The sequence below is a fragment of the Hyposmocoma kahamanoa genome, unplaced genomic scaffold (genome assembly GCF_003589595.1).
Source record: "Hyposmocoma kahamanoa isolate Upper Pololo Valley unplaced genomic scaffold, ASM358959v1 116, whole genome shotgun sequence".
NCBI classification, from domain to species: domain Eukaryota; kingdom Metazoa; phylum Arthropoda; class Insecta; order Lepidoptera; family Cosmopterigidae; genus Hyposmocoma; species Hyposmocoma kahamanoa.
In genome coordinates, this window is record NW_020653391.1 from 2726877 (window position 1) to 2743611 (window position 16735).

Below are 16735 nucleotides of genomic sequence, written 5' to 3' on the forward strand. Positions count from 1 at the left end.
TTTCCCCGGTTTTGCAAATCCAATTTTCCAACAAGAACTTATGGAAAAGACGTTTAGTATACTAGTTTCAATTCAATTCAATTATATAATAGTTTTTGATATTTGTCTGAAAGTGTATAATATATAATAATGTGCCAGAAAATCACACCAATTACCTAATCTCAAACTAGGAATTGTATGTAAGGCAATTTGAATGTAAGACTAATTGCAGCCAAAAAACTGGGTATCCTTAATAAGGTTCAGCGATATTTCACGGCTAGTCAGCTCTGAACCTTCCAGTGGTCGCACCCTTGTACCGAACATAAGCAGTCGCGTGCGGTCTGTGAGACCGCAACTTTACGCGTTCAGTTTGAGAAGAAAAACGAATATTTTTATGACGTTGTGTAGCACATGACAAAGAAAGTCTTTTATCTATATAAATGAAAAAAAAAACATTATTTACTTATTATTTTTGTAAATTTCTGCTTATTAGTTGAACAGTCTATAAAAATTCAAAATTTTACTCATATGACACAAACAACGTTAAAAATCAACAAAATAACAAAATAAGATGAAATTTTCTATCTTAATCGTTCATAAGCACACTATAATCTATTATTATCGAGATCAATCTTGTCATCAATTGCACAATATTGTAGGAACTCTAAAATCACAATTATTTTTTAATGTTTTTGTTTTCATGATGTTGTACATACTATCTCAATTCTTATAAAATAAAAAAGGAAAAACTTTTTTTAGGAACAGCTAGTACGATACGACCTATTCATTACCAGTAGCAATGATTTGACATCATGAATCTTCATCTTCTGTTCCGCCTCCTCTGCAAGCCGTTTTGATTCTTCGTAACTCACACTGTGTCTACAACAAATAGTGAAATAATAAATAATTTAATATATATTACATAAAATAATGTAATTTTGTAAGTAATGTAGTACAAATAATATCAAATACTCACCCAGGTTTCAATTTCATTCCATGATTTTTTTCTGGAACACGGCCGGTCGCACGCGGAATCTGAGGCAAACACAAATAAAGACACACATGCGCTTGCGACGAATGTCACAGGGCTACTAAGGGGAAGTACCTCACCCCCTCGAGGATATCACGGTCGCGCAACCGTTTATTGTTTATAGTTTTAGTAAAATGACTAAAATAAAGTCGCTGCGGTCTCTGAGACCACGCGCGACCGCTGGAAGGTTACTTTGAACAAAGCACAAATCCAATCTTGCAACTCCATATTGCAGTCACCTGCGCGATGGCTCAGTGAACTATTAACTTGAGGTTCTTGAATCGTTTGAACGCAGAGCCAGGATACTTATTGGCGACGATAAGTTCGAATTGAAAATTCATAGTTTAGTCCACCGGCGCAAAGTTGCCTGTCTGTCGGTTTTCTATAGAATATATTTTGGATAGTGTACTCACGAGCTCCATCAGCTCATTCCGCCGGCCCCCTTTTATCATCGGTCACCCAGACTTACGGCGGGATGTCATCCTTACTTAATCAATATTCCCTTCAGATGTACTAAGCGCTTTTCATCATTGTGTTTCCGAGCACAACCAGAGTATCTTTAAGGTCCGACTGAAAGGCGAGTTCGTTCCATCGTATATCCTACCTTTGCTTCAAAGCTAGGTAGTGATCAAGAGCAAGTACATTTAATTAAAAAAAAGAATGTCTGCTCTGGGGAAACCTAGAACACCAAGACCAGAACCAAGTTAGAAAAGTTCATTTCCCAAACTGATTCTACCTCCTTATCCAGCGTTCACAGTGCACACCGTTGCGACATCTAGGCCATCCCAAATTCTTGTGCCACCGTCAGCAAATATCAGTAGTAAGTTAAATAAATATCTAATAGTAATGTAAATTGTGCGATCACTCAATAATATATTAATTTTGTTTTATAAGGTCTTATACGTATCGTCAGCTAAATTTATAGACCGCGTAACTCCGTTTTAGGACGACATCCCTTGTTTTTTTAGGGAAATTAAAGTTTAAAATATAATTTGTGGACCTTTTTCAACCGATTTCAATTCCTGTTTTTTATGTATGTTACGCGATAACCCGGCTTTTTGATTTTGTGAACCGATTTTGATGATTCTTTTTTTGTTGGAAAGAGGATAGTTCAGTAATGGTCCCATTTAAATTTGAAGAAAATATTAAAGGGTGGCAAACTAGGGAATGAATCTAGTTTTGTGAACTTTCCGGTAATCGATTTAAATAAAACTTGGCAAATAAACGTAATTTCACAAATTTTTGAGGTCGGTTTTTTACTACTGAGTACTAAGAATATTTAGTTATGAAAATTTTAAGGTTTAATCATAGATTGTCATATAACTATTAATAGTAATACCATTGACTTACAAATAAATGGACGACGGGTCTAATACAAAAACCACGAAAAAAATGTCCCAAGTCAACCTATTTAAACGTAGTGACATGTAAAGGAATATGAAAAAGCTAAATCGTTGAATTTAAATTGTAATGTCATCGCAGTACTGTCTAATTTTGCTTGCTTCGCTGTCAGTCGAACAAACGAAGACTAAAGCATGAATGACGCTCTGTATACGATTTTAACGCCCTATAAGTACGGACACTTTTTAGCGCGGACCCGACGTCCATATAATTGTAAGTCAATGAGTAATACTGTTTTTTTGTACTTACTCAAAAGCTCAAATTAATGGAGGTTACGAGGTTTACGAATTTAGCCGGCGAGGTGTATTTAGACTAAGTCGCTTTCTAGCTAACCTTTCACTTTCATTATAGGTGTTTCTAACACAGAAGTAGTCAAGTTTACATTTACAAAAGTAGTAGCATGTACACAGAAGTAAAATTCACATCACTAAACAAATAAACTAAAATATCTACACAATAAACATAATAAAAATACATATTACATTTAAATGTTCGAAAAGATTGGTCAAAATAAGTAACGATTAACCTTATATAATAGATAATTGAGATAGTGGAGTACATGAGATATAAAACCAAATACGCCCTGAGGATCGAGCGGTTGGAGTCCCGCCACAACGTGAATTTTAATTCGTTTATGGTCAGAGTGCCGACCGCACATCTGTGACACCAGATTGCGCCACACGTCGCCGACAAATGCAATTCCTGTAGATTAGTTACAAATAGTGTTACACATACAATATCATAAATATTGTATGTATGTCAGTCCTTAAGGTATAACTGTATGTGACCTGAAATAAATAAATAAAAAATTACTTACTGAGTATAACATCAATTTGTAATTGCCTTATTTTGATATTTTAATAAAGACCGATAGTAAAGAAAAACTTTCATAGATTTGTCAGAAATGGCGCTATGGCAAAAAAGTCGTTGAAAACCAAAATCAACGATCAATAGAGCACAGAAAAATTCATAACGACTACTGGTTTGTTCCGTAGCTCAGTTAGGAGAGAGTTAGGCACGGTATGTCTGATAATGTCGGAGATGAAAACAGATTTTCGTCATTGCAGGGTCCATTGATGCTTTTTATAATACCAAGTGATGGAACGAACAAGTCATGCACCTGGTGGTAAGCGATACGCCTATTCAAAACAGTTGCATTGCCAATCACAGAGCTTTAAATCGCAAAGATCTTAGGGGCCCTCCCACTGCTCTCGTCAGTCTGAGACATAAATTGACAAGTCCCATGTGCCTGTAATTTCACCAGCACCCTTACTTTTCTAAAACGGAACGCAGTAATGCAGAAATAGGTACGAGGTAAGCAGTAGAGCTCCTTGGTAAGGAACAACGAGCTCTACTGCTACCTAAATTTATTTGAATCAGTGCGCACCTTTTTTATCAATTTATTGTCGAATGATTAACTACCGAATGCCCCTGCCATTCGGTCAGGAGCACGAGTCGAATGATTATTATATCGGAACACCTCATTCATCATGTCCATTCATTGACTTACAATTATATGGACGTCGGGTCCGCGCTAAAAAGTGTCCGCACTTGTAAGGCGCTAAAATCGTATACAGAGCGCGACACTCCGCTTTAGTCTTCATTTGTTCTACGGACAGCGCGATACTGCGATGACATAACAATTTAAATTTCGAATAGGTTGACTTGGGACATTTTTTTCGTGGTTTTTGTATTAGACCCGTCGTCCATTTATTTGTAAGTCAATATGTCCATTCCACAAAATATCCCTGTCCCCGTCACATAAACAGTGTTTATCATATAATAATAATATTAATTCCTTTATTTGTTTAAAACATGGTATAACAGAAGATGTTACAAGAGAGTGCCAGTACAAACATGTTTCGCATATATTAAATAGCATGCAAATGTCTAGTTATGCAGGGTCGAAATTTGTAATGCCATTTGGAAGGAAAATACGTTAAATATTGGAGATAGAAATTTTTGCGTAAAGGAAACATTCCTTTATTTTTAAAAACAAAATAATACTGCATTCAAAGATTTTCGAAAATTGCTAGCCACACGCGGGAATCGCTAAAATCTTTAAAAAAAATGCACCCTGTACTTTTATTAAATCAATCGATAGGGTCAATTATGAGGTTGAAATCTCTGTTACAAACCATGAAATCTGGAGTTATAAATTCAATGGGTCAAGTTAAAGCACTTTTACTCAAAGGTCCATCAGATTACTTGTTAATTGTTGACTCAATTTTTGAATTGTTGAAAAATGCAGACTCTTTTTCATTTGAAAATGGAGCTCATTTCGAGCAACTAATTAGTTAGATTACCATTTTTTTCGTTTTATTAAAATACGTTAAGATTTCATGGTTTTTTTTTTCATTTAATTGCCTCCGTGCCCGAACGGTTACCATGCCGGCCTGCCACGCAGAGATCTCAGGTTCGATTCCCGGGCCGGGAGAAATATTGTATGTATTGTATGTAATATTGTATGGCCTATAATTATTTCTCTCGTGAGTTTGAGTGTAATTTGTGTTTGTCTATGTGTGTCCATGGCACCCGCGACACAGGGTTTCCCTAGCGCGGGGCTATGTTGAGTGTGTGCGTTATTATTTTATTTATTTATTTAATTAACCAATTTTGTGAGAGAGATTTTATTCTTATAATTAACCCTATCGATCGATGCAATAAAAGTGCAGGGTGCATTTTTTTCAGATTAAGGCGGGTTTGATTCCCGCGTGTTGCTAGAAATTTTCTATCTATCTATCTAGTTTTTTATTTCTTTTAAAAAATAAAGGAATGTTTCATTTAAGTAAAAATTTCTATCTCCAGTATTTAGAGTACTTTCTCTCCAAGTGGCATTACAAATTTCCGGTATAATGTCGATCAGACTACCACAACTCAATAATACAAAAATGTCACAAACGTGTCAAACTACAAATTAATTTGGTCAAGAATGATAATCAAAATTTTATCTTGAAAATCTTACATCTCATTTTCTTTTAAATATTTCGTTTAGGTCATTCTTGTACAGCTTTGTTTTAAATAAACGTAAGTGTAATAGTTTAATCTCAAGTGGTATTTTATTATATAGGTCAACAAACATTTTTAAACAACTTTTACTGTATTTAGCACTCATAGGAATAATGTTAAGTACAAGTCTATTCGGGTTTCTGCTGAGTCTAGTATTCACATCACAGGCTTTCTTAAACAAATATGTGTGTTTTCGTACAAAGATACAAATTTCGTATATATATAATGATGGAAGTGGCAACAGACCAAGGCTCTGAAACAAGGGTCTGCATGTTTCATCCGGGGGAATTCCACAAATTGCTCTAATGCATTCCTTTTGTGCTACAAAAGCTCTGTTTCGATCTGTACTATTACCCCGTACGATAAGACCGTAACGTAATATGGATTCTACATACGCCCTATATGTGGTTTTGACAGCTTTCTTATTTGTTACATTTTTCAGCTTTTTTAAGACTGAAAATGATGAATGAATGAATACAAACTTATTGATTCTGGAATCTGGATCGACGTGAGTTTTCCAGTTCATTTCTTGATCTATGGTTACTCCAAGAAATTTTGTGTGGGATACTTCCTGAATTGCATCGATATTTAAATTGAAATTATATTTAGTATATCAGAGAGGGCTAGATGATCACGAGCAGAAATGCTCTAAGGACTCTATGGATTAGTACTACTAATTAGTAATGAATGATCATTCAAATCATTCGAAAATGAAAATTAGTAGGTTACTAATTTAGAATTAGCAATTTTTAATTATTGCAACGCTACAACACATAAATTCCAAAAAAAAATATTGATACCACTTAGACAAGCAAAACAAAACAAAAAGACGTAATTAACAAAACTAAAATAAAATAAAATAAGACGGTAACCAACAAAGAGCAAAAAATAAAAATACTAAATATAACGACTACAAATGTTGTACTGTCATGTGTGCGGTTGTGGCGTACGCAAAAGGACTTCATTCAGCTAATGCCACAACCGTAATTAACTGTGGCGCTTGTTTTCAATGAGAAAATTTGACATTCGAATGACAGGATTAGCGATTACTAACGAGTCGAATATCGAAATCATTCTCAATCGCGTATCGTTACGTCTAACGTCAAGTGAGTCAGTGACCGTTAAGACCGAACTACTGACTCAGGGAAAACAATTCATTCGCGATCATCATTCATTCTCACATTCCTAAGTTCAGCCCGTACAAATGCTACCATAACCTAGCAGACGGCGTTGAATATTCGATCGTTATTACACTTCTTAAGAATCCCGCCGACACTCGCTAGATGGAACTTGCAGTATTAAAGTAATATTAATTCATATCGTCGAGGATAGTGTCTGCGAATGAAGTATTAGTAGTCTGCATTAAGCCTAATTTTACACGAGTGGGATTCAACGTCATTATTTTGTTATTTCAATGGCTACGACTTTCAATTTTGCACAGTAGGCATTAATTTATTTTATCTACGGACTGATAACAATAGATGCACGTAAATGTCGCTAATTTAGTTGCCAAGACATTTACGCGGATTTAATTTGGCCACTAAATTTCTGAATTGGAAACTTATAATCTAATGCCAGTTACGCGTTGATATATGATAATATATACCTTTCTTTATATTAATAATTTAATAAAGACTTTTTAAATTCAAGTTTATCGAGGCCGCCTAGTGACAAGTCGTCATAAATGTGTGTTGAGTTAAATTTCCCGTAACCTATTTAAAAAAAATAACTATTCCATTGGTTTTACTGTAGATGTTCATTTTTTAAGTACTAATAGTGCAGGAAGTTTTAGTTTATCATCAAGTAATTAGTGTGACTGTACGGGAAGTTATTAATATTTTAATGCGGTATATCTTTCGGGATAATCCTCTGAAACAAGGGTACTTACGAGAGTTGAATCTAAATTGCGAGCAATACCCACAACGGGTATCATCTCAATTTGTACGCTTCTATTTTATATGCATATAAGGACGGCTTTGACAACCTATTTTGCGTATGTTGAATCTGTACTCAGATATGGTGTCATAATATGGGGCAACGACATAGACTTTGGGACCGCTCAAAAGCGATGTATACAGACCATTTGCAATGTAGCGCCGTATGTCTCATGTCGTCCGCACTTTAAAACGCTAAGAGTATTGCCCCTCCCACGCCTGTACATACTCGAAGTTGGTGTATTTGCGAAACAAAATCTATCAAAAGGACGTAACTGCCTGAAGCCTAAGGCTCAACTCACACTGGCGCAGAGTCGAAGCATCGCGTCGCGTCGTTTTTCAGCCACAACGCATGGCGACGCGCACCGTCACGCGACGACACTCGCATTAGCGGCGACATTAAACAACACTCCAAGACGCGCGCGATTCTATTTGTGCATAACACAAATTTGTATCTTAATAATGGGAAAATAGAGATGAATATGCTATAGGCGAAAAACATGACGCGTCGCGTGGCTTCGACTCCGTGCCAGTATCAGTTGAGCCTAAGGAACCCCAATAAAGTGATACTTGGTATAATACCCAAAACAAAACCTTTTCAAAATAACTCGTACGTTATGTGTGGATATTTTTTAATAGTATACCAGATCGCTTTAAGCTTCTTCCATTGACTAGTTTCAAAAAGGTATTCCGTAGGTAACTCTTTGATTATTTGTTCTACTAAGTTGACGAATTCGTAAAATATAAGGACTAATTAATTGATGCATACATTTTTCTTTACAATTATTACAATTTACTTTAAATTATGACATACACGATTACGACATCTCGTGTTAAATCAATTAACATTAATTTATCAATTCATTGTCTAATTATTATTTTAACATTTAATCTTAATCTATCAGTGTATTATTTGATTATTTGTGTTTTCATGCTTTTAAGTGCTGATTTAATGTTACCATCAACATGTATAATATACCCTACCCCATTTGAAGCGAATAAAGGGATTATTATTATTATATCTCTGAAATCGAAAGCCGTCCCCAGATGCTACTACTTAACCGTAATTATAACTAACGTAATCGACATTTTTAGTAAAATTGTATTCTTAACATATCTGGAAACAGGAAAAGAGATCTACAATCCTCTATAAGTGTTTTTATGTCTTATTTAGTTTCAGTTTTATTGTATAACAAAATTAGCGTAATTGATATTTTTCAGATAAAGCTTTTGGTGTTTAGGTATCAATATCGTGAAAGTCACCAAACTGCAAATGCGTTACTTGTGACAAGGATGGCAGACTACATATAAACCCCTTTCAATATTCACTTCATTGACAATGAATAATAAACCCGAATCTTATTTACCTTTAAAAAAATACTTGCATGCCAAAGTGCAATTATAAACTTTAATATTCACATTATGTCGTAACGTTCTATTTATTCTGACTGTCGCGTGCCTGTCATTTATTTTATCGTAGAACGACTGTCGTGTCTAGCTGTTCCCGATGTCATCATCGTAACAATAATTTATCGGAAGCGTATAAGAAACAAGTAAAACTGTGATTATCTGTCTTCACAATTTTATCGTGCCGTTTTATCTTCTGACGACGGTTGTTCTAGCACTTCCTATTGTCGTGACAGTCAGTCGTCGTAACGTCAAAAAAGTCGTGTACGACAGTAAATCGTGTTGTACTATATGTGAATAACTTCTTTTAAATTTACAAGCCACGACACTTGAAACTGCACGACGGGCGCAGTGTCAGTGCCCCTCAGATCTTTGTGATAGCTCTGATACTGCAACTGTTATGGATAGGCGTGCCACCAGGCATAAGACTTGTTTGTTCCGTCACTCTTGGTATCATAAAACACTTTACCTGGTATCACGTCTACTGTACATCCCGCAAATTTACGGATCAGCATATTATTCCTTATAGCCAGCGCCCTACACACCCTCTCTAGGTCCACGTCATATCTTAGGAACTAAGTGACCAAGTGCCTCAAGTACTTCAATTCCGATAATGTTTTAAGGGGACTGCCTCCAAGAGTGACTGGCGGAAAGATGTTTAGCATCTGCCTTGAGCACTAACATTTCACTTTTACTTACGTCATACTTGAGGCCACGGGCCTATCGCTCAGTTTTTTAAGGGAAGAAAACCCGCACCTAACATTACATTCATAATTTCCAAAAATACTCGCCAGCGGAAATTAATATTTTTACCCGTAGCAGTGGAATTATAAAAGTGCTACGATGTAGCTTTGCTACGGACAGTAGCAACCTATTCCGTTTTAGCAACATGCAGAATTTTTTCAAGATACTTGTTTATACAGAGTAACATAAAAAAATATTTATTCACGTAGCATTGAAAAAATAATACTGCTACGTAACAATGCTGCTACGAGCCGTAGTCAACACGTAGTGCGTAGCAAAACATTTCCTCGTACATTAATACAGAGCATGAATTATTTATTCTTGGTTCTCGAGCGGCAGTGGTTGAGGATTTTAATAATATCCCGGAATATAGTTCAATGCTGCTATAGTATATTTTACTAGGTGGTATTTTTTTCTTTTGTGATAATATTACGTGTCATAATATCCATCAATTTAATATGGAATTTCATATATTTTAATATGGAATTATGATTAGTTATATGTTTCATACCATTGTAAAACTTTTTATTCTTCCTTCAATATTGCAAAGTGATTATAAAAATAGAGTCGTGCTATGATAACGAAATCTTAAATATTCATTCATGGCGCCTTCCTAAAAAACACAAAAAAATCAGCTATTAAATTTTTGTTCTCGAGAATTGGGTTGAACCCTGTTTATTACATTGTGGTGTGTATTTACATGTAACATGACTGTAAATCGTAACAGTTATGAGAAATAAGCGCAGGTAGTAACGTAAACAATTTGATAATTGGTAATTGGATACATTTCTGCTAAACCCTTGCAGTACATTTCATCATTAGTATGACTTTGTTTTCGAGATGGGTAGATACAGTCGGCGTCGAAATTACTTGAGGTTTCGATTTAACCAAAAAAGGACCTTGCTCAATTAATTTAAAACTAGCTGTTGTTTCAAACTGGAATTCGTTTGAAAATAATTATAAGTTCCAAGATTATTGCGATAATGTAGATTTTCAAGTAATTTTGATGCATTTGATACATTGTACACTTGGGATAAAAATCATAGACTTCATTATCACGTGAACATAGAGGCTATACAACTACTAGACAATACAAAGATAGTGCGTAGACTACAAAGAACTAAACCTTTTATACAATAAATATTAGCGCCAGTGCTAACTATACTATGAACACACAAACAAGATGTCTTCCCCTTAACTAATATTAAAAGATATTTTGTCGATGGACAACTTCTTTATATAAGTTACTTTTATTGCAGGAAAGTATATTAAATTAAAATTGATATTAGTCTTGTAAAATTGCTAGATTGTAATTAGTTATAAGGTTTTGTTTTGCATTTAACAAACAAAAATATATATATTTATTTCATATGCGAAATTACACTAACCGGAAATCATTACAGAAAATAACATAACAGACAATAGAAAAATAAAATCATAAAATTAAATATTATATTAAATAAACTTGTGCAAGTATACAGATAGTGTACACAGTTACAAGCAGATTTAAGTTTATTCTGAAGCGTCTCGAGATTGCTTCTCAAACAGTCTCAGATAGCATTTGTGTTTCAACTTGACACCAAGTCACTGATAACTTTTGCGTAAGATTTCTTTTGTCGGATAGTCATGTTCGATGAATGCCTAAGTGTATGATACACTTGATGATGTAATGATGACTTACATTGACAATGAACTACGGTCAATCAGAAAGCAGTTTCAATGCAGTATATGTAAGCTGCACAGTGACTGCATTGTAACTATATATGGTATTTCCAATCGAAATGCAATTTTTAACCGTGTATGATACCATCTCCATTTGTTATATGTGGTTTCATTTGCCCTTGACTGTATCTGCTTTACTAACATTTCAAAACGGAAATAAATTCGATTTAACAATTTAATAGGTATTGTTTATGAAAGTTATTTTTATTTTTTATTATTACTTCTATTTTTATCACACTTGCTCATAATCAGTGTCATGACATGCAGGCAAAGCCGACTGTAGTGTTCTAAATTATACCCAAGGGTTTTTTTCATTGCATTATTGTCCTATAGATTTTTTACGTCAAGATTAAGCAAAAGTTTTTTAAACTCAAAAAATCTGAAGGATACTTCGCATAAACTTGAAGTATAAAAAAACTAAACATTTGCAATTATAAAATATTTTGCTAAATTTATTTTGTGGATTCAAATTCTGCAGTATTTTTAGAATTTGGTAATCATTTATTTCATATCTAATACACTGTGGTATTCGAGTTGTGTTATCTATGGAAGACCAGCTGGCAATCTGTTTTAAAACAAAACATCGTCCTTTGCAAAATCTGATGTTTCGGTCAAGTTGCACTGGCCATGCAAATACTTAGTACATTGTGTATTAGCAATAAATAACGAATTCCCGCCCGTGAAACTTACAATATTTTATATATTTCACAGCCACGGTCGGTAATGAGAAGAAAAAAGACCCGATCGTTTTATTTGGGCATTATAGTCAGGTTAACCTGCATGCAATCATACTATTTACGTACAGGTGTGATGAAAAAGTTTATATATCTGCTCTAATCTATTTCTGTACTGAAATAAATCAAGCTACATACGTAAGTCTCACAGTGTACCATGAGTGTTGTCTATAAAGAATGTGTTTCCATTTATGTCGTATCAAATTTTATGCATTTCGGCATAGATCGATCTAAATACTTAACATTGCACTGGTCGACTACGTAGCTGGTAAATGGTTTTATAAATTTCAGGGTATATTGTATTATATTATTATTTTGTATTATTATTATTATTGCATGGAGGATAACAGCAGCGGGAACTCTACGTCCGGGGCTTACCAGAAACGATGTGTATAATTTTGTTCAATTAATATTTCGGGTTTTTCAAATCTACGTGTTCTGTAAGGAGTAAGGAATTGTATAGTCGTATAGCATTTATTAATTTTCTCTTTTCCTTTCTCCCAGGAGAAGACAACAAAACTGGCGAGCTCCCGCACCCACATATCTCTGAACATCGCCCGCGAGCTGCTTCACAAGATTTGTATCAACGACATTTCAAAGTCAAAATCCTGCGAAAATCTACATGTGCTGTAATTGCTCTAAGATGATTATGGGCGCCTGGTACTTTTGGTTTACGTTGAAGAGGATAGTCTTGCGAGCGCGCACTATACAAAGGAAATTTATTTATTCAATCTCGATTTAAGTAATGGAACTTAATGACATGATTTAGAAATTATTATCCAAGTTAGTGGTTTATTAGTATTCCGTCAGTTACAAAATAATAGGCTTATAATTTTCTGATAATTATTATTTAGAAACAAATGAACACGTAATATGAAAAGAGGGTGAAAATAATTCGAAACAAGCTATCTTTAATATATTCGAATCACAGCCAAAAGAAATAACAACAAAATTTTCAAAAGCGTAACCCGCCCGCGAAGACTGGCCTCTTAAAGCTTTACTTCCATGGCTATAGCTGTTAATGCTCTTAGACATCTAAATCCCTTAGTAATTTGTTTTATGTTCAAATTTCTTCTTTTATGGATGTCATTTAAGCTCTTAATTATTTCTAATTGCTTGGTACATACGAAGACAGTTTGAAACGGAATTTGCTTTCAAGTCTATGACAAAATAACTTATCATCAAAATGATTGATTTTTTGTACATTGTACACTGATTGAATTATGCCATCGATGTAATGAAGTGCATTTTGTCGGTTACGTTATTATGATTTATATTAATTTAGGAGTTACAAGATTGCATATCGCACCTCAGAAGAAACAGTGACCTGACTTACATTTGCAATTTATAGAAAATGCGTTAAGTTTTCTTTCATAATTAATATAAAGATTTTTAATTTAATTTTTTTATAATATCAAGTGAATATAGAAGAAACACAAAGAAAAATTACTTGGACCCAACTGGATACACCGGCGCCTGTTTTCTGTCGTCTGTTTTTGTTTGTTACATTTTTGTATCAATAATAATAACAAACTAGTGGAGTATTTATTATCATAAAAGATATACCGATATCATGGTAGTAAAAAACATCATGATATTCAATAATAAAAAAATATTGCAATTAATATAGCGACATCTATTGTCAGCCGCTGGTAGCTGTAAAAGTACTTGGCTGAATGAAGAAACTTCCATAAGTTCTGGCAGGTGTCGCTACGGCAAAAAAAAGCCGTTTAACACTCTCAGCGCCATAGAACAAACGATTTTTCTGAAGTAGCAGGCCATGTGCGCGTTTTTTTTTTACAGCACACCACACCCGATCTTAAGTAACTTTTACAGCAGACCATGTGGGCGGCGCCCGGGACACGCATTTTATTTTACAGTACGCCGCGTCTCATCTTGAGTAACTTTTGTAGCAGGCCTTGTGGGCTGCCGGCGGGACACCTCCAAGCTTTACCTACCAAAAAATAAAGGGATGTTACCACTAGGGACGAGATGATTACGATGATTACGATCTAGATCAATTGTTAGCAGAAGAATTGGATGTGTCGTGTATGGTGTTTGCCGAACGCACAAGTTATATTGTCGGCAATCTTTGACTGGTCAGGACTAGAGAAATCGATAATAAATTTTGATTCTTAATTCTGGTATGTCGCCGACCCACATGGCCTGCTAGGTAAAATTCGATAATACATGGTGGCCTGCTGCAGTTCGGCTTTTGTGGGCGGCCGGCGGCCCACATGGCTTGCTGGTTAACATTCGAAGATACGTAGTGGCCTGCTGCAGTCGAATTTTTGTGGGCGGCCAGCGGCCCACATAACGCTGAGAGTGTTAAAAAGCCAATACAATTATTAACAACAAACACAGAAAAATTCATAAGATCTGCTGGCTTGATTTGTAGCTCAATTTGTGACGATTCGACTTCCTTCACTGTCATCCCACCTTTTTATCACCTGAACAGGTTCCTGGCCGCTTACTTTTAAAATTTTTAATCGTTCTCGAATTCCTTTTCCTTCATTATTCTTACGTTGGTTCGTTCCGTTCTCATTCTCGTCAAAATTCTCGTAGCGAGAGAACGTGCTTATTTATCATCATGTGAAACTCCAACTCTACTTAAACTATTTTTAAAGCAATCGCTATACATCTGCATATAGGCCCTCTTGGGGTAAATGCCCGTACTTTCGACTGTGCTAGTAGGGAATGTTTTATATTGTTTGTACCTTTTTTAATAGCATTATATTATTTTGTTACAGCCTTTCTTTTCCTCTTCTAATAAATTTATGTAGACCAAGCCTTCTCTTTTACTCCAACTACAAGTTGACAGAATGGTAGCCACGTTGGAATTCGTTCGATCTTTGTATTAATAATAATAAGAAACTAGTGAAATATTTTTACAAAAAAATAGGTGATTACTTACTATTGTAGTAAAAACTTCATAATATTCAATTAGAATAAAAATATTAGTTTTCGGTTCAAGAGTTCTTCAATGTTATGCTTTAAAGAGCATTGCGCCCTATATGCAACAATTAAGGAACGCATGACGTCTCTGTCACCTTTAAAACATAAGGATGTCGACTTTAAAGAATAAGGATGTTCTCACTTCTTTCTTCGATTGGATTTTTTTATATGTATTTTACTCGATTGCTCCAGTGAACCGATTTTGATAATCCTTTTTTTGTTAGAAAGAGGGTACCTCTCAGTTTTCATCCCATTTAAATTTGAAGAAAATATTCCACGTCTAAGGGTGGCAAACTAGGTGATAAACTTATTTCTCTCGTGAGTTTGGGTGTAATTTGTAGTTGTCTATGTGTATGTCCATGGCACCCGCGATGCAGGGTTTCCCTAGTCCGGGGCTATGAGTATGCGCGCGTTATTATTATGTTGTTATTGTTATATAATTTTCATTAAAAATTATAGTTATTGTATATAAAATTCATTGTTAAGTAATTTTTACTTTTTGCAGTTACGTCTGTGTTTTATAGTAGGTGCGATATGCTGCAATACATCAAAATAACGTAACCTCGATTTTGTCACGAAAGACCAGGAGAACGGTAGGTAAAAGGTCATGTTTGACACTTAAGATTTAAATTCAACATTTTGCCCTTTACGATAAGAACGGTTCGAAGTCCAAATGTCAAGCCTAATACGCTCTTGACTGTACTAATATTAAATGAGAAAAAACTCTGAATATATTTTCTCGTCGAAAACAAACTTTCAACATTTTTAATAATTCATTGCCGTGAAATATTTTTTCTCCAAGTTTCCTTTACTCTCTGCATGAAACCTAAATTTCTTTCACTTTCACCTCCATTACTTTGACGTCACGAAGAACGTGACACTTTGCAATTTATAACTAAATTCATAATCACTATGTAACAAATTTTGAAAATGTTTCTTGGTTGACAGTATTGCTTTCTGTTTATTTGAAAACCAAGCTACATGTAGAAAAGAGTGGCTATTCCCCTGAAACTTTGCCTCTATGGCTATCATGGTGGTATCTACATAGCTAAATAATGGTTTTTATTATTAATCTCGCAAATCTACACATATCTATATTCTTTGTCATCAATTTTGGTTGAAATATACAATTGAGTTGATGTGTAATGTTCCTTTTTTTGTCTTTAAATAAGTAGATACCCGAAAATTGGTACGTTACCTCTAAGGCTCAATTTATATTGCGGCGGAATGGAATGGAAGCGAATTATTGTAACGATGTCATACATAGAATAAACTTTTTGATCAATTGTAATGTCACGTACATACTAGATACGAGCCAAAATCCTCCGCGGAATGTGCGAGCATTCTCGGGCATGCGCGAGAATTCCACGGAAGGTTTTGGCTCGTATCTAGTTTGTACGTTACACAATCGATCATAAAGTTCATTATGCTATGGGCAAATTGGACTAAATTTTTTTTTTTCAATACAATTTTTCATTTTTCATGTTAGAAGTAATTAGAAGATGATATTGGTAGCCCAGAAACAAAAATCATGTTACATGGCGAATCATAATAATTTCTTATCTCTTATAGTTCCTTCAAATTATACGCTTATAGAAGCGCTGCAGTAACGCGACTGTGACAGTGTGGCAGAATTTTGTTAGTACACTAATTGTCACTGCAGAAGTGGCGCACGCGTCTCACGACTGTGGCGCTACAACTGCGCTTCTAAATATTGAATGAAAATTAGGGCGCGTTTATTTTATGTCGTAACGTTTCATTTATCTTTGGACGACAGTCGCGTCTTGCCTGTTCCCATATCACGACTATCTGTCGGGGAC

At 34.9% G+C, this 16735-nt stretch overlaps 1 protein-coding gene across 1 annotated transcript in view; it reads left to right on the forward strand.

The window, feature by feature from the left end:
• The window catches only part of LOC113239771, a 255869-nt gene extending 243005 nt beyond the window's left edge, over positions 1-12864 (forward strand). Inside the window, exon 10 of the mRNA XM_026476882.1 lies at positions 12465-12864. Coding sequence (XP_026332667.1) covers positions 12465-12593 — 129 coding nt within the window. The 3' untranslated portion in view covers positions 12594-12864. The remainder of the gene's footprint in view (positions 1-12464) is intronic.
• Positions 12865-16735: the final 3871 nt, after the last annotated feature.